Source organism: Euprymna scolopes, chromosome 2 (assembly GCF_053919585.1).
Source record: "Euprymna scolopes isolate OS-2025 chromosome 2, ASM5391958v1, whole genome shotgun sequence".
In the NCBI taxonomy this organism is placed as follows: Eukaryota; Metazoa; Mollusca; class Cephalopoda; order Sepiida; family Sepiolidae; genus Euprymna; species Euprymna scolopes.
In genome coordinates, this window is record NC_136483.1 from 35,021,197 (window position 1) to 35,046,978 (window position 25,782).

Genomic DNA, 25,782 nt, shown 5'->3' on the forward strand with positions numbered 1-25,782 from the left:
GGAGTTAAAAATAAAAAAAAAACTATACAAAATACTGTTAAAAACTCACCGAATATATGTCAGCCTACGTCACGGTAACATATATTGAGTGAGTTTCTAGCAGTATTTTGTCTACTTTTTTATTTTTAACTCTTTTCCCCAAACTTGAGTCGGGCGGCCGGGCGCCATTTTAAATTTTCCAAAACATCGGTAAACACTTTTCAAGCTGAATAAACATGTTACATTAAATAAAAACACTAAAAAATTATCCAGTTAGGTAGAAAAGTAACTTGCTTTTGATAACATTTATTTGTTATATATTTGTGTTTTGACAACTTTTTCGAATCTATGTGTATAGTAATACAAACCCTCAAAATCTCTATCAATATTCTTGAAATTTTAAAAGCAGTTAGAAAACACATCAAACTACAATTAGGAAGCTTTTTATTTCGTTATTTTTTTTTTCTACTTATTAAGCGAAAGATATTTTTACAACCTACTCCCAGCGTAGTATAAACGGCCTATGGAATTAACACCTTCAACCTCGAAAATAGAAATCAACAAATTTTTGAACGCTCTCTTTGAAAAAAAGCTCTCTTAACTTCACCTCTAATACAAATTATGTGTGGCAAGTCTCCTCCTAAAACACTCTTTAACCCTAACAATAACACTAAGTTCGAGTGGCAAGCCCCCCCCCCCAACAAAATACCTCTGTAAGCCATATACAAGCATCTAAAACAAACAAACAAAAAATAGATCCTTCCTTAAAGAAAAATACACATAAAAATAAATTGGTTAACTGTCCTAAAATGCTAGAATGGCCAGGAAATGATGAATTATTTTACATTAAATTTTTGTGAAACTAACCGCTCCCCCCTCTAATATTGTTTTTGTTATCTTTGTCTCTGTCAAGTTTTCAGTATGTTCACACATAATTTTCCTTAGCCCTACAATTAATTCAAAGTCCGAATGGCAACCCTCCCCATATTCTCATTGCATAGAAACCCTCTTAAAACTACACATAATCATCTTAAAAAAAAAAAAAAAAAAGCATGCATATTTTCCCATAGAAAAAAAAACGGTTAACTGCCCTAAAATGCTAGAATGACCTGTAATAGGAAATTATTTTACATTCAATTCTAAAATAATTTGTTTATCTTTCATTAAAGTTTTTCATGGCATTTTATACATAATTTCCTAAAAAGGTAGAATCACATTTTGGAGAGGTGGTCAGAAGGAGTTGAGTGGGGTTAAACAGAAGGTGTTAATCTACAATAATACCAAAGAAATATTGCAATATATTCATTTTTAAATGGTCTTATGTTTAGATTTAAGTTTTTTGTACATAAAGCACATTACAATTCAACTTTGAGTTCTCCAACTTCTTTTCTGTTTATGGATACATGGCATTTTTAAGGAATTGCTGCATATTTATGCACATTTACTGCAGATTATTTGGAAACCATAAACTTTGGGAGATTTTCAGTTGCATATTCTGATTCCTTGTACAAAAATACACTTATATGGTAAATTTCATTTCTTAGTCTTGTGTTTTAACAAAGATATGACATTTTTACTGAAAAAGTAGTGTAAAAAATGTGACGAAACGCATATGGTCTTAAAGAGGAAAAAATATCCAAACGTGTGAGGCACAAAAATAGCCATAACTTCCTTAATTTTAATCAGATTTTAAAAATTTAAAAAGATTCTTTCTTAGCTCCTTCTATGCATACCAATATTGAAATATTTCAAGCTATTTCAATTTTTTCATGTATATTGCTAATTTATGAATATCAGGAATAATAGAGGTCCAAGGATAGACCCCTGAGGTACTCCCGCATTTATATCCTATTGTTTAGATGTACGACCATCGAGGACAACTTGGATTTTTCTCTTAAGAAGGATTTAATTACATTATGTATTCTTCCAGTGATACCATATGATTTAATTTTCCTTAGAAGACCATCATGCCATACCCTGTCAAAAGCCTTAGATATATCGAAGGCTACCACTCTACTCTCCCCTATTTTGTCCAGTGAACGGTATATACGTTCAGAGATTACAGTTAAGATATCTGCTGTGGAATGGGCTTGCCTAAATGCATATGGTTTGTCAGTCAGGAGTTTAACAGCTGTTAGGTGTTGGACTAGGGCTTGATTAATTAAGGACTCAAATATTTTGTCGAAAAGCGGGAGGAGGCTAATGGGGTGATAATTTAATGGATCAGTTCTTTCACCAGAATTCTTGAAGACAAGTGGTTTTCCAACAGTCGGGAAATGTAGCTAACAAACAAAACTGGAAAATTTGAAATAAATGTTATGAAGATATGAAAAAGACTTCCTGGTGAACATTATTGGTAGTACATCTGATTGAAAATTTCCCTGAATTTGCACGTTAATGATTGTTAAGTTTCAAGCTGGATACAATGGAAAAAAATAAAAAATGCATGCTTTCTGAAAACACATCAAAGATTAGCTTAAATTGCTGCTGAAACAAATTTGCGTGTGCAGCTTTTGGATAGAAAACTATACACCAAAGCAAAGTCATTTTATTCTTACTAATATTTCAATCTTCTCACTCCTCTACTTTTCATAATTTTTGGTTCTTATATTTAATTCTACACTCGGTATATCTAGGAAGCCATTGTCGCTTAACATATTTTCTTTGAGATATTTTGCTCTCCGTCATAAAGGAGTCTACAATCCTGTCCAAATTGAGTTTTCATAATTGCCTAACATTTTACATTGGCTTTTCATCACAACTCCCTAACTTATCTGCCTATTTTAAAACTACTATCTCCCTAGTTTATGAAATCTCATTAAACAAAGCATAATTTTATATATCGGCCACTTTTACAGGGAATAAAGAAAGACCAAATTTGTTGACTTGTTTTGGGGAAAATAAAATATTTAATATTAAAATGAATTTTGTTTTGTCATGAAATTTTTTTTTATGTCAATAAGTGTATATGTATTTTCCTTCTCATCTCCCACTCCTTCATTATAAACTTTTTTTTTTTTTAGGAAGGTGATTACAACAAACCAATCCCTGCCCAATGGACGACTGAGTTGAATCGGCCAATTTCTTGCAAGAAGCAAGAATTTATTGGCTCATCCAACGGTCTTTGTCATGCTTGTAACGAACGACAGCTTCTGAAGATGCAACAACTGACTGCATTTAAGCCCTTTGTTGAGGTAATTATCAAACGTTTTAAAAAAAAAAAATTTATTGCAATATTTTAATTTTATAATTTTAAAAAGTTTCTTCGAATTAATTTCAGCTTTTTTTTTTTTATATGGAATCTTTAATTTTTATTCATATTTCTAAGCTTGAATTCTTAAATTGAAGTGTCCTGATGGTGTAGTCTCTATTTTAGGTCTTTGATAAATATGCAGCAACTTCTTAGTTACTCCTAGATTTATTCTTAATCGAACAGTGATCGTATTTGTAAGACTTAAACAGAATTGAGTTGTTGGTATGACCTGAAATTGCATCCAGTGCCATACAAATCAATTTACATCTGGAATAACTAGTTGAAGTTATTAAATGGAAGCATATAAAAAAATTACAAGAACTGAATTTGCTAATAAATAACCCAAAAACGGTTGATCTGCTTAAAAAACAGAAAACCAATAACAAAAATATTAACGTTTTACTATTCTAAAAAATTTTGCCAATTTTCTGGAACCACCACCTCACTTGAAGATTCTAAATGTGGCAAACCATCAGCACAAAAACAGTGGCTAACAAAGATCTGTGCTAGATTTGGTTATATCATTTATTTGATGTGAAATGTTTTTTATTATTGATAAGTTTTTACTCTTAACATTATATATCCTGTTTCAAATTTTCTAAATCTTTAATTCTTTAAGCAGTAAAAAAAATTATTTTTTTTTATATTAAATGTTTAAGTAATTGTGAATAGAGAGCCTAACTTTCAAACACACTGGAAGTTGGCACCCGCGTCTTTCAGTTGAGGTATGGAAGCACAGAATCGATACAATTTTCAATTATATTTTATTTTTTCACCCCCTTATAATAAAAATATATAAAATGCATAAACTTTTTTTATCAATTATTTATCACATGTCTTTTCAAATAACTGTTTATTTAAGTTAATGTTATATATTTTTGTTAAACTATATAGATATTTTAAAAATATATTTACAGAAACATGAAAAAATATGAATGTCATTTTTTTACAGTAATGTGCAACAGAAAATAGTTTAACAGTTTAAAAATGTGAATATTTCACATATGTTAAAAAAAAAAAACGCTAACTTCAAACAAAAAAGTATGAATCTAGTGGATGGTATTGTTGAAACAGTTATTTTTAAATCAGTGACGCCAAAAAAAAAAAAAGTAAATGTTTGAAAAAATATATTAAATTTTTTAAATTTATAAAAATATATATAAAATAGTAAACTTTTTTATCGATTATTTTTGTTTTTAATCGTATATCGTTTCAAATAAATTTAATTAATGTTATATCTTTATATATGTGCGCTTAAAAAATAATTGCTAAAAAAATTTTACATATTTTTATATATTTTTATTATAAAGGGGCAAAAAAGTAAACATAAAATGTATTTGAAAATTGTATTGATTCTGTGCTTCCATACCTCAATTTAGACATGGGTGCCAACTTCTGATGCGTTTGAAAGTTAGTGTCTCCTTTTATGCACCATTACCAATGTTTATAATAGTTATAGATAGATTAAGAAACTTAGTATTATTACTTGAAGATTTTGTTTTTTAAAAGTGCATTTGTTCTATATGAACCATAATTGTTAAATTATTTAATAATAAAAAAAAGTGATAAGTTTAAGATTAATACAATTCATCCATTTAGATACAACATCGTCATGTATACAAATACTGAAATATTAACTCAAAATGTAAATGTCAGAAGAATTGGTAGGAGTTATTTCCCTTCAACTATGAGGTTTTAAAATAATTTAGTCATGATCATTGACCTTCATGCAGTTTATTCATAAAAAGGCAGCAGTGTGAACCGTTTACTTTTTGATCATATTGTTGGATTAAAACAAAAAATGCCCATTAAAATTGATACTTTATATGCAAAACATGTCGGAGCAAGTTATTACATCATGTCTAATAAAGATCCAGTTAGTCAAATACAAAAAATAGAAGTTTGGTGAGGGAAAATCTTTCCAGCTTTAATTTTTGGTAGATTTGTGTAAGAGACTGTAGTTCAAATGGAAATATCATGTTGGTTTATTGAAATGATTTCTTGGGCATGATCTCAGAAATGAGATGATTCCTCGGTTCAGTTTTTTTTTTTTTCTTCTTTAAATTACATCATTGATTTCATTGTAGAGTTGTCTGAAAATGATATCCAGCAAAAACAGAAGCTTACCAAAGCTTGCTTGGATTTTGTCCACAAGTTTAACAGGATTAACTACTTTACTGCTCTTCATATAAATTTGAACAGCAATGTATTTGGTCAAATCTAATAGTGGGTGGGGGTTAAAAATATGCAACAGGCTCTAACATAGTTCTAAAGTTATCTTAGAAAGAACAAAGCTATAAAAAATGTCTGGTTGTTTTTAAAATCAAATTCTTGTTTATTTTAAAATATGGAATCAATAACAAAAAGAACTTTTGAAATTGAAATGAATTCGACAAAGTATTTTGATGTTATGAAAATTTTTAGACAATTTTGATTATCTGGATTGTTCGGATTACTATTCCCCTCTTGGTGCGGCTATATTCACAATGTTTTGCCTAATGTACATCCAACTTTATTGAGGTGAATTGTGTCAAACTCTAGAACCGATACAGAATTTTTAACTAAACATTTTATTTGATCTAGAGGGCAGATTGTTTTCATCCTTTCAGCTATAATCAGAGAGGAGCTTGGTTATAGTCAGCTAACATACTCCCTAATTTCCGGTGTTAGTACTACCGGAAGTGGTGAAAAGGAAAATCAGGTCTTTCCTTTTTTTTTTTTTTTTCTCTCCTGTCTCTATCTCCCCTGTGCATATATTTGTTTTTCTACTCATTCTTTTTTTATTTTATAATCATTGAAAAGGTTTTTTGGTCTTATTTTAATTAAGAATTATTGAAGTTGGTTTTATTTTTTGTAAAAGAATTATTGAAAGCATATTTAAAATTCTTAAACTATTTTGAATATTATGTATTGGATACGTTTTTTTTTATCATTGAAATTTTATTTTTCAATTTCGTTTTTATATTTTCATAAACATTTATATAAATTCAAATAAACTATTTTTAAAATTAAAATTTTTTTTATACTTTCATAAGCATATATTTCTTAAAAATTTCAAATAAAATAACTTGTTTTAAGTTTATTAAAAGTGAAAATAATGAATACTTGTGTTATTTTTCTCTTCATTTTATTATATACTTTTCAATAATGTCCTTTTGTATTTTATTTCAATAAATCATGTCACAATAGAAATACTGAAGAATAATAAAACTGAAGGAATTGATTTGCCTTGTCACCACGTGCAGTAATGCTATGCCAGGAATTAGGAAGTGTGTTAGCTGACTATCACCAGAAGTTTTAATTTATCATTTGTAGTAAGTATTAAACCCGAAGATTGTCAATAAGAATTGGTTGTTAGTCAATTCTTTTAATGATTACACCATAGTTTTTTGGGGTTTTTTTTACCATTCATCATATCGCAATTTTTCTTACTGCCATTCTAATCTACTGTTTCTAATTATTAGTTCCCAAATTCAGTTCTCGATTGAAATTCATGTTTATTTAATCAGTCTATTTGGTTAGAAATCTTCTGCTTGCACATCAGATTTATTTTTTTTTTAAATTAAGTATTCCTTGTTGGCAAAAGATCTTTTTAATATCCAACAAATGTCTGGAGACTTTCATGATTAGTCGTCTGATTTAGTCTTTCCTATAACATATTGGAGAAACATAGTGGTTGATTTAATGAATTTCACTAATTGTGAATGAGTTGTAGGATTTATTTTTTCTATATTTTATAAATTACCTTTATAGATGTGAGCACATAATAAAAATTGAATAATATGACAAAAAATATTCCAAATTCTTTTGTAAATACGATGTTATTTGAGCAAAATTATTTTATAGGATAGTCAGAGTATTCATTTATACAAGATATATAAAAATGTGGTTTGGTTATAAGATCTATTTACTAAAAATTGTTTGATGGAATAAGAAATAAAATGTATCCTTCTACTGTAGATTTTCACAGTATACTGAAAATGGAGACATCAGTAATGCCAATATACATAAGATAATAGGTGTAATATTTGAAAGACACTCCAATCTTTATGGCTAACTAGATATCGCTGAAATCTGGTTAATTATCCTTTTTATCCTTAAAAAAAAAAAAAGGACGATCATTTAACTTTTCATGTTTTACCATATTAACCTAACACATATATGAAGAAGTGGTTTCTCCAAGATGTGACAGAAGTTATTTTCGTAGAACAGGACACTGTTTTTCATCTTTGCAGTTGTGTCAAGCCAATTAAACCAAACTGTTATTGAACTTAAAAGGTCCGATAACTTAATGAATCCACATATAACAATTGAACATTTCTGAGTATTAAAAAAAAAATTCTGATTGAAATGGTCAAATTTAATTAAAAAATGCTCTCTTCTTTTCTATGGCAGTCGAACTATATTGAAGAAGTGAATGATTACAAAAAACATTTGGAAAAGATTTATCGTCTTTGTTACAAGTGCAACCTTCATGTTCAACAAGAGTTGGAACGACAGGACTTGGCCCTTAAACTACGTCATTCACATTATTTGAGCAGCAGCTCTCTCATCTCATCAGATTCAGCTTCTACTTTGACTACACAGAGCTCTTCATCAGACGTAAGAAACTTTTTTGTTGATTGTCGAACAAAATTATGACATGGCTGTAAAATTGCTGATCTGAACTTTTCATGCCTTTATTTTTTTTTACATGCTTTAGCCGTTTTTTTTCTCTCCCTTTTGAATATTTTGAGTGTGATTTGTAAAAAATTTAAAAATACTGAAAGGTATGTAAATAATTTGAACTAATATTAACATACTGGAAGAATGTGAAAAATAAGAATCGATTGGCAGAAATTAACTTATTTTTCTATCAAACTTTTCTTAGATGCTATGTATTATTATATACTAGAAGGCCATCCAGCATTGCCGGTCATATGCTTAAATATATTTTGATTAATGCAGATTTCGTGTTTGTTATACTAGCTGTACTCTGCCACGCGTTGCTGTGGCTCTATTTGGCGAAATGGAAAAAAATCCAAAATGAGAAAATGCATGTTTCTTATATGCTTAATTTCTCAGTTGTTCCATTTTCTAAGCTGATATAGAGATTTTCTGGTTTGCTGGCTCTTGAACACGCAACATAAATTGTCCATGTGAGAAACTATGTAGATGTAAGCCACACAATTGTAAAGATTGTCCTTAAGCTTTGTTGATGGTGATTGCAAATGACAATCAAATTGGGAATTGCAATCTCCTAAAGAGAAATGGCGTATCCAGTAAAATCATAGGAATGCGTGGGATGAAGACATCTTCACCTGTGAAAGGTCCTGCTAAGATTATTGTTTCTATGATGTTGTTCATTAATTTTTTTTATCTGCAAGCCATGTGCCATTGCAAAGCTTGGGTTGGTTTATATTTCACAACATGATAATTGGTATGCTAATTTGCAATTGCAGTACATGCAGTGGCAAATCTAATGAATTCAAAAATTCTGTTGGATAATTAACTATTTCATCTGCTTTCACAAGTGTCGATGGACTTGTGTGTGATTATATCACACAGTGGGCCCAGAGGTGAAAATAGGCCAAAAAAATATTCTCTCATTTTTGTTCACAATTAGCATATTCCAAATCTGCATTAAATTTCCTAAAAAAACAAAAAAAAAAATTAAGTCCAGAGCTCAACTAGAAGTTGTTTTATGATATTTTGAAGTTGCCTAGATCGCGAAAACTTTCATGCGCGCACTGTAACCAAGAGATTGCTGCTCTAAATCCAAGCGTTTGCAAAAAATACCCTAAAATGGTCAAAAATTGCTATAAAAGACAGTTTATTCTTTTTCTATGGGTTTGTGGTTGTGAAGAGATCATACCAGAAGAATAATTGCTTTCAAAAGATTAGAGTATATGAAAAATTCAGCATTTCACGGAGAAATTTGAGAAAAATTCACATATAAATTGCTGTTTTTCCGGGGGGGGGGGTGAAATTGACTAAACCCGGACCTTCAATCCAAAACAAGTCAAAAACGGCTATTCCTCACATATCAAAAGATAGTATTTTCTGAAAGTACAATCTTTACACTTTCAGAATCTGTCAGTTTTATGATGTGACTCTTAGCCGTTTTTTTAGTTTATTGCTGATCAATTTCAGAGCCAATGTCACAGGTTTCGGATGAAAAAATCAGAGCTCCAATAACTCAACGCAGCAAAAATCCCCAAAAATTACACTAAGGGACAAAAAAAAAGATTTAACATGTTCCTGATTGTTTTAAGAGAGTGGGAGGAGCATATAAAGAGGATAATTGGTCTTAAGGCAATGTAAAAAAGGAGAAATTGGGGAATTTTTCTCTAAAATCTGACAAAAATAGCATTATTTCCTCCCTATTTTCCCCTAAAAGACAAAAATTTTCCACAAAAAAAAAAAAGGAAAACTCAAAGAATAATCAATATAACCTCTAAACAATATTGTTAGCTACATCCTAGCCAATTTCTACCATTAAAACATGCTTTTAAGTTGATTTATTTCCATTTGTAGCCATTTTCAGGAAATCATATTTGAAAATTCGAAGGTGTAGAATAAAGGGCATTATTGCAAACTTTTAATTCACATATCTCGACATCCGTACAATCTTTTTCAATTCTCTAAAAAGCAGTATATTTGTGGATTGAAACTCTTAATGCAATGAATAATTGAGCCAAGACCCTCCAGCTCTTGACTTGAAATTGATGTCATGAGAGTAGGTGTTTCATCATACCTTTCATTGGATAATACTCCCTGCTATTGCATCATACATTTATATGCACACTATTGCAACATCAATGTTCCCATGGTATTGCATCATACTTTGTATTGCATCAGATTCATTATTGCATCATATTTGTTGCATCATGTGACTTCTATTTAATCCTCAGATTCTCTTTTTTCTTATAGTTAGTCAAAATGGAAGATAACGCAACTGTATCCACAAACGAACATGAAGTGTTCGAGTTCATTGCTGCACACAAAGGTCTTGATTTTGGTGTCACTGAGAACCAGTTCCGTACCGAGAGCAACATCCTTGATTGTGCTGCTTACCAAACCTTCAAAAGTTGCTGGACTCAGTTCAATCGTCTGAAGGACAAACATGGGAAGAAAGGTGTTGCTTTCATTGTTCTACAAGGTCGATCAGATGCGTACCATTTTGACAAGGCACCTACTGTTGAAGGGCCCAAAAAGCGGAGAAAGAGCTTTCCTGATCTCGGTGATAAAATGAAGAAAGAGAGAACTGCTGAAATATATTGATGATCGTGTTCAGAGGGAATTCCCAGAACTGTCAACAACTCAACTGCTTGGGTACTTAATTCACCGTATCAACCTTCAGTCCAATAAGAGCGTCGCAAGGGTTGGACACGAATTATTCCAAGAATCTGCCACATCTTATCTTTCAGCAACGAGGAAGCAGTTGCATTGATGCATAGTTTGACCTTGAGCAGAGATCAAATGAGAAAAATGCGCCACCTCTTAGCTACGAAAGGTATTCATTTCCCCACCAGTAACGAGTTGCTTGAAGCAAGAAAGAAGTTGAGACCTGTGATCACACCAGTGCTTGATGGCCGTGGTGTTCAAGTCCAATATAAGGAGCTGGTGAAAATGACAGTGGAATCGGTTCTGAAAGTTGCTATGAAGGAGAAGAACATTGATTTTTGTGGTGGTGAGCTGGAAATGACGTTTAAAGATGGAGGTGATGGTGTAGGACAGCAGGTGGTTTGGAACATCAAGGAGATGTTGGAGAGTAAGGAAAATATGTTTCAGTACAGTATAATACCACTGAAGCTCGTGTTGCGGAATAAAGAGACAGTCGAAACATTGTGGATCAACCATACACCAAATTCATGCCGCACACTTCGACCATTGTTTCTAATCAGGGAGTCTGAAACTGATGAGGATCTCCTGAATCTCGTAATACCCATAACAGACAAGGCACGCTCTGAGCTGAAAGAAGGTGTGTGTGTGAAATATCAGGAGGACAATGCTGTTAATGTGAAGATAACCATTCATGACTCAATGAAAGATCTCAAATTCAAGAGACATATATCTGGTTTAGGTGGAGCTGATTGCATCCTTTGTATCAGTCAAATGAAAGATTGGACAGATTGCGAAAAAGTTTCTGCAGGATTTCCAATTGAAAGGTCTGCAGAGGAAACGTGGAAGCTTTATGAACAGTTGGTTAATGAAGAGGGCGATGTGCCTACTGAAGCAGGAGACTTTGAAGTTTGTCAAGGGCTTACTAAAAAACCACTTACCACATCGGACCAAACAAACATCTGCGTCACCCATTCATACATTAATGTCACCACATGGTTTTTGAAAGTTCTGTATCGATGTCATATAGATTACAAGAATTGGGTCCAGAAATCTGGACCACTTGGTGAACCAATTCGGCAATCCAGAGAAAGAGTACTTGATGCGATTCTTTATGCCACAGGACTTTACCTCGATCGATGCAACAAAGCAAATGGAAAAGGTGGAATATCAACAGATGGTAACCAGGGGAGACGATTTTTCTCTGAGGATATACTCGGTGCCATCACAGAGTTGCTCTCGGGTCGTTCCTCCATTAAACATCAAGAAAACATTCTCCTTCTGCATCGCCAACTTTCCACCATTCTGTCTGTTGTGTCGTCTACACAGAAAGTTGACTTGACCAAGCTCAAGGACTTATGTGACACAGCTACATACAACATAATCGACAATTTTCCTTGGATCAGGATCAACCAAACTTTGCATGGAACACTTCATCACTCAGTCGAGTTGATTGGTTTGAATGACGGTCACGGTCTTGGAGGTATGTCTGAGGAATGCTTAGAAGCCAACAACAAAGATATTCGGAACTATCTCCAGTTTTTGTCTCGGAAAATCTCACCTATTGCACAGCTGACAGATGTAATGAGCAGGTTATTAGAACGATCTGATCCTGTCATATGTCAGTTGAGTGCACGAATCCAGCATCCGAAATATTGCATAGAATGTGGTGCCACTGATCACACTATTCGTTCACATGCTAGACTGTTCAACCTCCCAAAAAGATGGTATTATTCTCTTGTAGAGGATATTCTTTTGAATTAATGCAATGCTATTGTCTACCATGAAATGGGTATTGTTCTGCATAGATTTCACTGACCCATGTATTGGTAAGAGTCGTTTTATTCATTGTTTCCCTAGTATGTTATAAATCATATTTGCAATGCCTTGTTCAGCTTGTTGAAATGCTTTGTCTCTTTTCTTGATCTTTTTTCTCTTTGATCTTAGCCATTAGTTTCAGAAAAATAAAATGAATGGATCGAAAGTTACATGTGTCATGTTCGACCAATTTAGGGCATTTTGACCTATTGTGGCCCTCTCAGGGACCCCGGAACTTACTGAAAATGGGCAAACAGTGCAGTTTCGGGTGTAAAACATCCATTTTTGAGTTCAGCACCATGGAAAATCACTAAAGAGACATATATATCAATAATTTTCAAAAATCTGAGAATGTTAACTACATGCAAAATTTCAGAAAAATACAATGGATAGTCATTGAGAATTTTGGAATGCATGCACGAGGGTGAATTATAAGGTCCAAATCCGACTAAAGTCGGGGATATTCTTGGACCCCAAAATGGGAAAAATAGCCTGGAAACCATTTTATTTATGCTCCGATAGTACTCACAGTGTTGTAAATGATTATTCTGACATAATAAGCCTTTTTTAGGTCGCATAAATCAGTAAAATCTGTGTCACAATCCTATTTCCAAAGTTTCGCGATCTTGGCCCACTGTGCATCACTTGGAATTTTAAGCTGAATAATATCATTAAGTTCATGGACGTTTTTGTTTTGAGCTGCAAGAATAGCTCGTTTACTCAACCAACTGGAATTCTTATAATTAATTTGAATATCTGGATAAATCTTTTTACCAATTCTTCTTTTGATGTAACTAAATTACAGAAGTTAAGAGTCACCATTAACACGGATCAGCCGAAACATTTTTGTTGTCAATTTCCCACAATTGATGCAAAAATTTCTCTGCAGATCAAGCGTTCTGCAACTGGACATGCATATTTTGAGTTAAGTTTAATGTCTTCACATGGGGCCAAAAAGAGTATTTGAGGCAAACATTTATTTCATCTGCTGGTGTTGATTGAGAAATTACAGGTAACGTTTGTCTGAAATCTCTTACAAGCAATATTACTGCATTCCCAAATGGTCTGACATTACCACTACCACACAAATCTTGCAAGGATCGATCAAGAGTCTCAAGTGATTTTTTTGTGCATTTCTGTAATATTTTTCCCATGCTGGATGTTTTGGAAATATTGAACATGGGAGTTTTAAAAAATTGAATGTATAATAGTAATTTCAAAGCAGAATGAGTAGTTCTTCTACCTGGTAGTAAGGTTGCAGCCAATCCGTATGCAGCAAGAGCCAAGACTGTCATTTTGTCATTGAATGGCTGCCAAAATTAATTTAATTAGAAAGGTTTTACCAGTTCCTCCTGGTGCTGTTCTAATTATCAGTAATTTTTAAATAACTTTCTATTCTCACTGTAAGTAATTTAGGTGACTAAAACAGGATTTATTCATGTTTTGACAATACCTTATTCACTGTAATTAATTTAGGAGACTAAAATAGGGTGAGGGATTAGAGACGGACAGATAGAGAGGAAGATATAGATAAAAAAAGAGGAAGATAGAGATAAACAGAGAGAGATAGGGTGATAGAGAAAGAGAGGGAGAGAAACGGAGGGTGAACTACACTTCACTGATTTTGTCCTCAATCAGTGGAGGAGAAATCCTTCTAGAATGAGGCAGTTTTTATTTTTTGTTCCTATCCAGAGTACCTCCTTTTCAGGATTTGGTATGTACCTTGCCGAGTCCTAGAAATTTCCAGGGGGCGCATTAATTCACTGGGAGAGATGCACCCCTAGTCTTCATTTAGACCTGCATCTAGGAGAAGGTAACTCTGATGTAAAAATCTGCAGTCTACTGTATACTCTGTCCTGTGGCAGTCATCTGCATCGACAAAGATTAGCAGTAATACCAAAAAGTGTGGTTGGTTCTACAAAGCCTTCACTACTATAAACAAATCGTGTGGATTTCCGAGCAACTTAGTTATTGTGGCAGAAGCTCATACGTCAAAATTGACGAGAGAGGCCATAATATATATATATATATATATATATATATATATAATATATATATATAGAGAGAGAGAGTATATTTATATACATAGAAAACAATAAAAGAAAATTATTTTTTAATCTCTTAAGTCACGGGACATCTAAATATTTTACTATTGAGTTGAAATGTATAATGACTGAAAATAAGTTTAAATACACAAATTGAAAGGAAAAGTTCTTTATTTTATTTAGAATGCAAAATATTGACTCTCCTATAAATATAGGACATTTGTTATATTTTATATAATAGATGGTAACATGTAAAAAGATAAAACATTAAATTGCAATATAAGTCAGTGGCTTACTATTGCTAAACTCATTGGTTTATATAGCAATACCAGACATTACGTTCAGCGCTGGACAAGGCGCACATTACTACTTAATTTGACACTCGTAGTCTTTAAATCAGTAATAAGTACATTTCTTCTATCTCTATCAGAGTAAAACTTATATAACTGGATTCACAATAAAATTTATTTAAAAATGATATTTTAATATTTTTGTTGTGATTGTATATTCAAAGAAATCACTATTTAAATCTGACTATTAACGGCAAGACCTGTCAGTATAGCATTTCCACTGGTGGTAGATGACAAATAAACGATCGGGTTGTGTTTACATAAATACTCGAAGTGAAAGTTGTACACAGCGACAACGTTTCTAATTGTTTTAGCTAATTAGAGAAAAGATTGTCTTTGCTACAGAATTTGAACACAACACGTACGTCTTTCCAGTCAAAAGTTAGAATATCTCAAAGTTAACGCTTTGTAATGCAAAGATAATTAAAGATAGAAACTGTTCAAATGCTTTTTAATAGCGAATATATTCATTTCTTTTGTCCTAAAATTTGAAAAGAATTGGATAAAAACTTATGCTAGAGTCGTTTGAAATAGTGACAAGCGCATTATTTGTGCGTAGCGCACATAAAAAAAAACTGTAAACGTGTTTGTCAACTTACAAACATATAGTATTCATTTTAGTTTTGTTATTTAGAAAACAAGTTTTTAATTATGGAAAGGAATTTATTTTTAAAAAAATAAATTATTTGAAAAAGAATAACCACAATGAACATTGTTTTTTTTTTTTTTTTTTTTTTTCTTAGTTTTCAAGTTTCAAATAAAACTTCTCAAAGTTAACGCTTTGTAATACAAAGATAAGTAAAGATAGAAACTGTTCAAATGCTATTTAATAGCGAATATATTAATTTCTTTTGTCCTAAAATTTGAAAAGAATTGGATAAAAACTTAAGCTACAGTCATAAGAAATACTGACAAGCACATATAAACAGTTTTTGTGTGTCGTGGCGCACACAAAAAAATCTGTGGGTTTGTTTTACAATCCACAAAGGTATGAAAAAGTGGCCAGAAACACAAATATATAACAAATAAATGTTACCAAAGGCAACTTTTCTACCTACCTCGATAAATTTTTGGTATTGTAAATGTTTATTCTGTTAAAAAAAAAAACGTGTCGAGCGTTACATAAGAACAAGAAAAAAAATGGCTGCAATGTCTCCTGAAGTCTCGACAATGACTTAAAAATTAAAATAGTGGTAGAAACTCGCCCAATAATTGTCATGGAAAAATGAAATTTATATATCCTAATTAGTTTAATGAACTTGAAAACATAATTGTATTCTATAAAATTTCCTTTCATTTGATATGCTACAAAGCATATTTTGTTAATTTATTTGAATCGTGTTGTGGTGGCCATCTTGAATTTTTCACAGTGTAATGATGATAAATGATAAAGCCAATCAGAATAACATTTCGCATGATGATAGTTTTTACTTCCCATTTTTTAAACTGTTTTTTTATGATGCTTCTACTTGAAGCCGTTAAAATGAACCTTAATTATGCTAATTAGTTTAATGTACTTAAAAACATAATTCTGATCTGTACAAAATTTCCTTTAATTTGATATGCTACAAGCCATATTTTGTTAATTTCTTTGAATCATGTCATGGTGATATTTTGGATTTCCTGGTCGCCATCTTGGATTTTTCATGTTATAATGGCAAATGATAATGTCCATCAGAATAATACATCCCATGATGATAAAGCCTTACCATTTTTCTTAGCTGTTTTTATGTTTCTACTTAAAGCTGTTAAAATTAAACTGAAATATGCTAATTAGTATAAAGTTATTAAGTGAGATGGTCGTAAATAACGCCAACTGAATCTTCGTTGTATTATATGTTAAAAATTTCATAATATCTTAAAAAGATCTGAAGATACAGCTTTTTAAAGATGGTTTAGTCTGTAAATTGTGTAAATTTCCTACGATTTTCAGTCACAAGTTTATATGCATTTGAATAGGACCGACTATAAAGCAAAATGTCCAGTGAACCATGCATTTTTTTATACTTTAAATGGTCATAACTCCAGTTCTAACAGTTCTAATGGTCCGATTTAAAAAAAACTAAAGATATTTTATTTTTTATGCTCTTTTCAATAATACTTGATTTGACTTTATTTGATCTAAAGAAAAAATGGTGTGGTATTGATAATCTAAATTCCTATATCATAGAATAAATTTTAGTTAATTTCATGAGAATTTTAAAGAACTTCAACAGCTCTCAAAGAAAAGTTGATGTATATAGATGAATTTTATTCTTTCTTCAGAATAATTTTACATTAAGCAGTATTACTATATATTTTAGATTGTAAAAAATTATTTGGTGTCGTATTTATAGGACAGTGGGACCTAATCTATTAACACAGCCTGAAAAAGGCATTGATCAAATTGTATACAAAATTTGAAAAAAAATTTCTGATTTCACAATATTTGTAAAAAGTGATGCAATGTATTTTTGTTTTGTAGGATGATCCAGTAAAAACTGTCAACCAGTGGTTTTCTCATATAACAGGTCTTCTCAGTTGCATGTTGGCCGTTTTTCTTCTGTTTGTACATCTCGGCCAAACACCATCAGCTTTTGTATACAAGATTCAACTTCCAGCCTGGGCTTTACTTATGCTTGGATGGTTAACCACAAAGAACTGTGGAATTGCCTTCAGTGGACTCTTTCTGTGTTTAACTTCTAAATTCCTCTGGGTAGGACACAAAAGGTAAACAAAAAAACTGGTTCTATATGGTTTCAATATACATACACTTACAAGTTAGGTTCCAGAAAGGTGTTCATATTCTGAATTGTTCGTACGTTGTTATTTTGCTACTCTTGCTCGATACAGTTTGTCTACTGTGCATGAATTGTCTCCTTATTTTTTGGCAATAATAAACTTTAAGAAAATGATTTAAAAAAAAATTACTGTGGATTATATATAAACTATTACAGCAATTATAAAGTCTTATGTTTGGAGATGATGGTGGCTAATGATATGGATTAACAACCTGAGTGTGCCCGGTTTGAATCTAGTTTGTTGCACAGAAACATTTTCAAAACCTACACCTAACCTTGTGTCTAACATTCTGGAGAGGATGTAGATAATAAAACTTTGCATTTAAATTTGATGACGAGTAAACAAGAATAGGTAGCTGAAATAAGTTTTTCAATACATAATAAAAATGGAACCTTTGAAGTCAGTACAACAATTGAGGTGATTCGAGGAGAAAAAAGTGGGTGAAATAATGTAATTAAATGTGTAAAACTTAAATTTAAAATTGGCCCAATAAACTTCAACTAATTACATATTTTTCTAGAATAAATTTAATTTATCTGCATGTATTCAGACAAGCCACATTTCTATTTAAAAGATATTGAGTTATATTTTGATTTTTCCAAAAATTCATATAAAAAGTGATTTTGGATTTTGTGTGTATATAATAGATAGAGTAGGAAGTGGACCATGGGTTTACTTTTAACACCCTCATAACTCTCGTTGTCCTTATTTTGTCCTTTAATCCTCATGTTTCTGACAAAAGGGGAAGAATGGCTGTTTTCTATGTTGGAATCTATCCATCTCACACTTGGCTAGTTTTTTACCTTGAAGTAATATTTATTATTTTTAACTTCTTACATTAAATTGCTTCTCGCCTTGTGTGCAGTGATTTTTCATTTTTATATATATATATATATATATATATATATATATATATATATATATAAATGAGGTGTTATATCCCAAGTTTGCTTATTTAGAGATATATTTTTATTTATGTCAATGTAAATATAAAGAAACACATTTTTGTTTCATGGCATTTGTATAAAGCTTGTAATCTTTTTCTGTATTTTCTCATTTTAGTTTGTATCCACGTGACGTCATTTGCTGTTTCATTTGGTTCCTTCAATCTCTGCTGAGTGTCTTTATTACGTTTGGCATGGTTTCCAGTGTCGTCCTCACAACATTACAATCTACTATTCCATTAATCAGCCTGATATCCGTCTTCCTAAATATCTTCTCTTCTGGTTGCTCAAGAAGTACCTTATCTAAAAAGCCATTCAGGTATGAAATGGATTTATGCTATTTTTCCCTTAAAAATGTTGACAATAAAATATTCTGGTATAGAATGTATTGACTGCACAATGTTACAACATAAGGTATACTGATATTTCAGTTAGTGTGCATATATATATAAATAATATTTTATGTCTCAATTTTAAGTATTTACTTTAACAGTGCTCAATATACGAGTATAGCTAGGTGGTAAGTTATGAAAATTAAGCTAAATTTCCATAGTTTCATAATTTACTACTTATTACTTACTGTGTGTGTGTGTGTGTGTGTGTGTGTGTGTGTATATGTAATACACACACACACACACACACACACTAAATAATATGTCTAAACAAGCTTTGAATATTTATTTTAAAAAATAAGATTAAAAAATGCAGTTTAAATTTCTAGGGATACTAAGTTCAACATATCACCAACTTAGCACTAGAAAATTCACAATTGCTGAAGGGAATTTAATTATATAACAGTAACAAAAACCAAGAAACCTTAACTTAAATTGTTAAGTAGAAAGTGGGAATCAACAGCTGTTTACCATGTAGCTGTTTTGGAGATTTAAAAACAAAACAATTGTTAAATTCATGACTCTCCAGTGAATATAAATTATATAGGAATAAATATGCATGAAAAGAAAAGCTCAGACCGGCAAATAGATAAGTAGTAAACTTCATTGTACAAAGAAGCTTTCAGTATTTATAAAAAAAATATAAAATGGAAAATATGATACTAAGTTAGACATATTACAGACTTAGCTCTTGCATAAGCCGACTTAACACTAGAAAATTCACAATTGCAAAAACTATATAACATTTAAAAGAAAAAAAAAACCCACTTGTTACATAGAAAAATGATCATCAGATATATATATATACATAACGTATCGCACAATTACTTACACTGACAAGCATTTATAAAAATTGGTCTTTTTCTCATATTTCTATAGCCTTCTTCAGCTTGACTAAAAATTATCACAGTTTAGTACTACAAAACAAGCAATAACATAGAGATTATATTCTAATCTTTTGACTTCTGCTGTTAACTTTGTAATACTTTCCTATTTTTTTTAATTTTATATTCTGTATCTATACCAGCCCTCTCCATTAATGTTATTGGACAAATTATAGCAAAAATAGCATTTGAAAACACTGAAAAGAAAATACTAGATTATTTGTAAAATTTGTTGCTATTAAAGTGATTTTTATATTGAACTTATAGCTTCATTTGAATTTAAAAAAATATCCATCCATAAAGAAAATGTGTTAATAAATACTTGTCAAAAATTGGTCCTATAAATAATTAAAATGTTGATTCAATTTATTTTTCTCAATCTTAATATTTTGCATCAAAACCCTTATGCCCGAGTAGCTTGATAAATAACGACTTATAAGTAACAGTTAAGTGTTTGGAGCTGTTTGTCACATTAATTTAATAAATCAGTTTTTCCTCTGGTCATTTCATTATAACACTGTTTTTAGTGTCATGTTATTTAAAAGTTAAATATCATTTTTAGTTAAATGTATATAAGATATTTTCAAAAATTCTTTTTCTAGATCTCCATATTGTCGGTCGTCAACCACTTCATCACTGAAATCTTCCTCCAGTTCACGACAAGCAGAGTCTGTACAAGATTTTAATTGTAGTGATTCTCTCTCTAGTTGGCATTCCAGTAAAACCCAGCCACCATCTCTAAGCAAAGTGGATTCCTCCTCCTCTTACTTCTCAGATTTTCATCGACCCTTTCTACGCCACCGACCTCCTTCTGCTTCCTTTCCCTTTAGCAAAAATTCTTGGTCCACACTATCCAGTAAAGCAAACTCTTTCTCATTTCCATTATATCATGAAACAAATCTTCCATCTTTTAAATCTCTGAGTCAAGCCTCGCTCAATGGAAACTTAACCTCTGGAAATTTTTCATCACAATCGTTATTTTCAAAACCATTAACTCGTTCATCAAGTTTTTTGTCATTGGATAACAAAAGTCACTTGTCTCCATATTTCCAACGTGGTCCATCTTCATTGAATGGAAGTTTCACTTCCCGGAGAGATAAGAGTAAAAAAAATACACCTTCTTCTTTAGCTGATAACATTCTTGGCATTAAGATGAATCAAATCTCACTTGGACCGTCTCTTTCACCTTCTCGCAGATCAATATCAGGTAAGTTGTTGGCATATACATATTTTTTTAATGTCTTGCTGTGTAATAAACGTAGAATTTCTTCTTTTTTATATTATTCTATGTTTTTACATATTGATCCTTTTCTCTTCCAAAAAACAATATTAGAGTCTGGTTCATTTGCTATTTTATTTATTTATTTTTTTACTTCAAACTTATCCTTATATAGCAATAGATACTTATAAACTATTTAAAAAAAATCAGTAGAAAATCTCAAACCAAATTTATATGCCTCGTAAAATTCTACTTAAAGGTGACTGTTTTGCTAAGTAACACGTTTAATATGGATATCCTCTTGACAACCTTATATAAGTTTTTTTTAATAATTGATCATATAAATCTTTTTCTTACTATAATGGAGTTTTTGAGTCTCTAATGATCTGTCTTATTAACACTTATTTATATAATATTTTGAGTTTTGTTATGGATATGATCAACTGTTACTCCCACTTTCATTTGAATCCAGAGTAGTAGTACCTCTCAAGATCCTATCTATGTTAAATAGAATTTAATACTTAAACTATTTACAAAATATATTACTTGCAAACCAATCAATCTATGAACCATTTGTATGCAAAATACAATTTATTAAATATTTAAAGTATAAAACCTTTCAAAATAACTGGATTGTGCATTAAATTATTAAAAAAAAAATAGTTGATATGTAGGTAGATTAGTGAAATATCTCCTTGATGACGTTTCTTTTTTAAATTTGTGAAAGAAAGGTATGAATTTCTACCTCCGCTTCCACTGATTGGCCACATGCTACATAAGACAAAGTCTACAATGTTTCTTCACAATCACAACGCCTTGAAAAACAAAAAGGGGACTTGATTGAGATAATTGCCATCTTGCCTGCTTCTGTCTTAAATAATGATAGCAGCACAAAAATCTTTACCATTTCAACATTATTTTGTGAATCTTACTTCCAATGCATTGTTCACTCAACTGGAACATTACCGCAAAATTATACATTAGATGAAATTCCCACAATGTTTGATATTTCATGTAAATTTCATGACCTTAAGGTTCAGAATGGTAATACTTTTTAGGCCATCTGGCTATCTGAAGATACTCACTTTACCAATAAATGCATTAAACACTGTTTTTCTTTTTGCAAAACTCAATCATGTTCTGCAAAATCAAAAACAAAACTAATTTTATTCTACAAAACAAACCAAACACCATGAATAAATTATTGAAAATATAAAGAACTTAACGCATAAACTTTTCTAATATTTCTAGACTCTGCATTAAATAACCCAAAAAGAGTTGATATGCTGTAAAACAACCAAACCAATTGAATGAATCACGTCATCGCATGTGTATGAATGATGGGATTTTAATTTAAAAAAAAAAAAAAAAAATTCTGATTTAAATGTTCAACATTTGCTCAATAGTTCTGTTTGTGGAAAGTGCTACTGTCATCATTTCCAAAATTTTCAAGTTTATTCTGTGAAATTTTTCTGAAGATTTTGTAAAGAGTTGATTGGATTTATAATTTTACTATCATAAATGTTAATAAACCTTTGATGAATGTTACTGGAAAATTCTTTGAAGAGAATTTATTAAAATTTCAGTTTTATTAGTCATTTTTTAAATATGTTTTTTTAAGATGCAAATCTGTCCTGCAAGTCTATGCCTCGTTCTTCATCTCCAATTTTGACTCGAGGAGAGATTGCACCTGCAAGATTGTCGACTGTGAAACAAGGAAGTGATTTTCACTTACCAAGCAGTAAGTTGATTTTGATTTTTCAGTTGAAGAAAATTTCTTGGTCTTTGTTTGAATTTCACCTATAGAAAAAATAAAAATCAAAATCTGTATGATGTACATGCCTGTGACAAAACAAACAAATTCTAAAAATCAAAAATTTATCCAGTAGTTTGTCTGCATTACAACACATTTTTGCAAGTTCAAATTAGTTATCTCCCTTGTTTTTTTAAATTTTTTCAAAATGGCAGGCAAGTCATTCTGATACTCGGGGAAATTTAATTTTCTTGATTTAAAAAAAAAAAAAAAATTTTTTTTTTTTTTTGTAATTTATTTTTTATATATATATATATATATATATATATATATATATATATATATATATATAAATTTTCAACCCAAACAAGGCACAGTACCACTTTGAAGTAGGGGGCTACTATCAGGGACATTAGTTGCAGGGATATTATGGAGAAAAATGAACCACAAGATGTCTGTTCACATCACACTTGAACTTTTGTATGTCAGTACAGTCGGGAAAGCAGAATCCCGTAAAGGAGTTCCAAAGTTTAGCAGTTCTGGGGAAGAAACTATTGGAGTGGCTTTTTTTACACCTAGGGATCTCTGTACTGTGTAGGGGTGGGATTTAGCTGCTTGTCTGGTTTATGTTGAGGGGATACAAGTGCTTGTAGTTCATCAAAGAATTCACCATTAAAATACTTGTAGAACAGGCTGAGGCATGGCCTTACTATACATACGGCCCCGTATGTTATATGAGAGGCCATTGTTTTTATTATGGAAAACTGTAAGCTCGAGCCGCATACAAGGTTGAAAATTTCAAAGGGAAGTAACTCAAAAGTAGTTTATATTAACTCTTGAAATAATGAATAATTAACTTTTATTTAGATATTTTTATATTATTTCATTCTAGAAATACAGGTTTTTATCGATATAGAATGTTTTTCACTGCTTTTATTCATGTTAATTTAGAGAACAAAAGTACAATAGAGTAACTTCTCTTGATTTTTATCAAAGACGTAAGCGATTTTTATGCTTACAACCATTTTTACGATCTCTACTTGTTGAATTTTTTCTACCCCTTTTAAATATTGTAAAAAATATATATTATCTTTTTTAAAATATTAAGTTTTGTTATAATTTGCTTAACAAAATGGTGAACAAATGCGTTGCATTTGGCTGCAAAACTGGTTATAAAACCACGAAAATCTATCAACTTTTCATTTTCCACATGGCAAACTCGACCTGTTTGAAAAATGGACAAAATTTGTAAATCGTACTGATTGGATTGCAACAAAAAAATTCAGTTTTATGTATAAAACATTTTGAGGAAAAATTTATTTTAAAAGGGAAAAGAAATAAGTTAAATTGGTCCCTACATCCAATACCAACAATTCATTCACCGTTAGTGAATATTAAGCCATCTCTTCTACCTACATCAAACACAATGAGAAAAGCCCCAAAGGATCGAAATTACCAAGATGATGAACTTCCAAATTTTCTTTCAGCAGATATTATTATGAGTTTCGAAGATTTGGAAGAAACAAAGTGTTGCCCCACTGGTTTCAGTTTAAAAAAAAAAATGAAAAATATGCATGGATTTTCCGGATAGATTTTGAGATAAATTTTCCATTACTGAAAGAGTGCATTAACAATAATTTACACGTTCAACTTCAGTATTATGGAAATCCAATACCATTACCACATTGATAAATTTTCCATTACTGAAAGAGTGCATTAACAACAATTTACACGTTCAACTTCAGTATTATGGAAACCCAATACCATTACCACATTGGTTTGTGAAGGGTCACAATGCAAAGCTTACAAGGTATAGCATGTTGGAAAATTTCCCCCCTTATATTCAAAACATTGTAGCAGAACCTCCAAATTCCATTCTAAAAGAACTTTACAAATTTCAACATTTTAAACCTAAGGGTCGCTCTTCATTTTCTGTTGAACTAATCAGATTCTCTTTATTATTGCGCTATACTTCTCAAGCATATAAACTAGTGGTTGAGCAATTACCATTTCCTTCACTTTCTTTATTAGAAAAAATACAAAAAGGTGATGTAGAATCTATAACTGTTGCAAAATCTCTCTTAGGAAAAGGTAAACTTTCTCTTGCTATTGGATGAAATGTACCTTCAAAAGGAACTCAGTTTCATGGTGGGAAGTATGTTGGTGCTGATGAAACTGGCAACTTATATAAAGGTATCATGATATTTATGCTTTCAGGGTTGAAGGAGACAGTGCCAACTGTAGTTAAAGGCTGTCCTGAAGTGACTGTTACTGGTGACTGGCTCTCTCAGGAGATAATTGCATGCATTGTACAGCTTTTGGATGCAGGATTTAATATAAGGGATGTAGTTGCAGACATCCATTCTGTAAATGTAAATGCCTTTTAAATTTTATTAAACAAATTTTAAGGAGATAAAAAAACATTTTATTACTTATCCAGATTCTCCAAACATTCTTTTTTTCTTTTTTGACGCTGTTCATTTGTTGAATATTCGAAACAGTTTACTAAACAAAAGCAAGTTTGTGTTTCCTTCTTTCGATTTCAATATTTTGGACCTTCATTTGTGTTCCCAGTCAGGAAGTTTTATCTTGGTCTGATATACATAAAATATATGACAAGGACAGGGTTTGGAATGCTATATTATGAAAGCACCAAAACTAACTTTCAAGGCATTACATCCCGGTGACAATAAGCAAAGTGTCAATTTGGCTATTGCTGTATTCCACGAGACAACAATTGCTGCTTATAAAAGCTACTTTCCAGAACGGACCGACATTGCAAATTTTCTTAAATTGGTATGGCGCTGGTGGACTACAGCCAATTCTAATCAAAGATTTACTCCTAATTTTTTTAATAATGCTGTTACTGCAAGTGATGATAAAATCAACTTTTACCAAACATTTTCTAACTGGGTCGAGTCTTGGTAAAAAATTTCTGACTTTTTCCTCACTGCACAGACTAGCAAAGCATTTGTCACAACTTTGAGAGCACAAGCAATGCTTATGAAAGAACTGCTGAATGATGGGTATGGTAATTTTGT

The 25,782-nt window shown here is 31.2% G+C and overlaps 1 protein-coding gene across 1 annotated transcript in view; it reads left to right on the plus strand.

Moving 5' to 3' along the window:
- Positions 1-25,782, plus strand: part of LOC145290906 (uncharacterized) — a 53,435-nt gene that overhangs the window by 23,086 nt on the left and 4,567 nt on the right. Inside the window, exons 3-8 of the mRNA XM_080136524.1 lie at positions 3,003-3,173; positions 7,628-7,834; positions 17,233-17,477; positions 18,612-18,812; positions 20,372-20,976; positions 22,610-22,729. Coding sequence (XP_079992650.1) covers positions 3,003-3,173; positions 7,628-7,834; positions 17,233-17,477; positions 18,612-18,812; positions 20,372-20,976; positions 22,610-22,729 — 1,549 coding nt within the window. The remainder of the gene's footprint in view (positions 1-3,002; positions 3,174-7,627; positions 7,835-17,232; positions 17,478-18,611; positions 18,813-20,371; positions 20,977-22,609; positions 22,730-25,782) is intronic.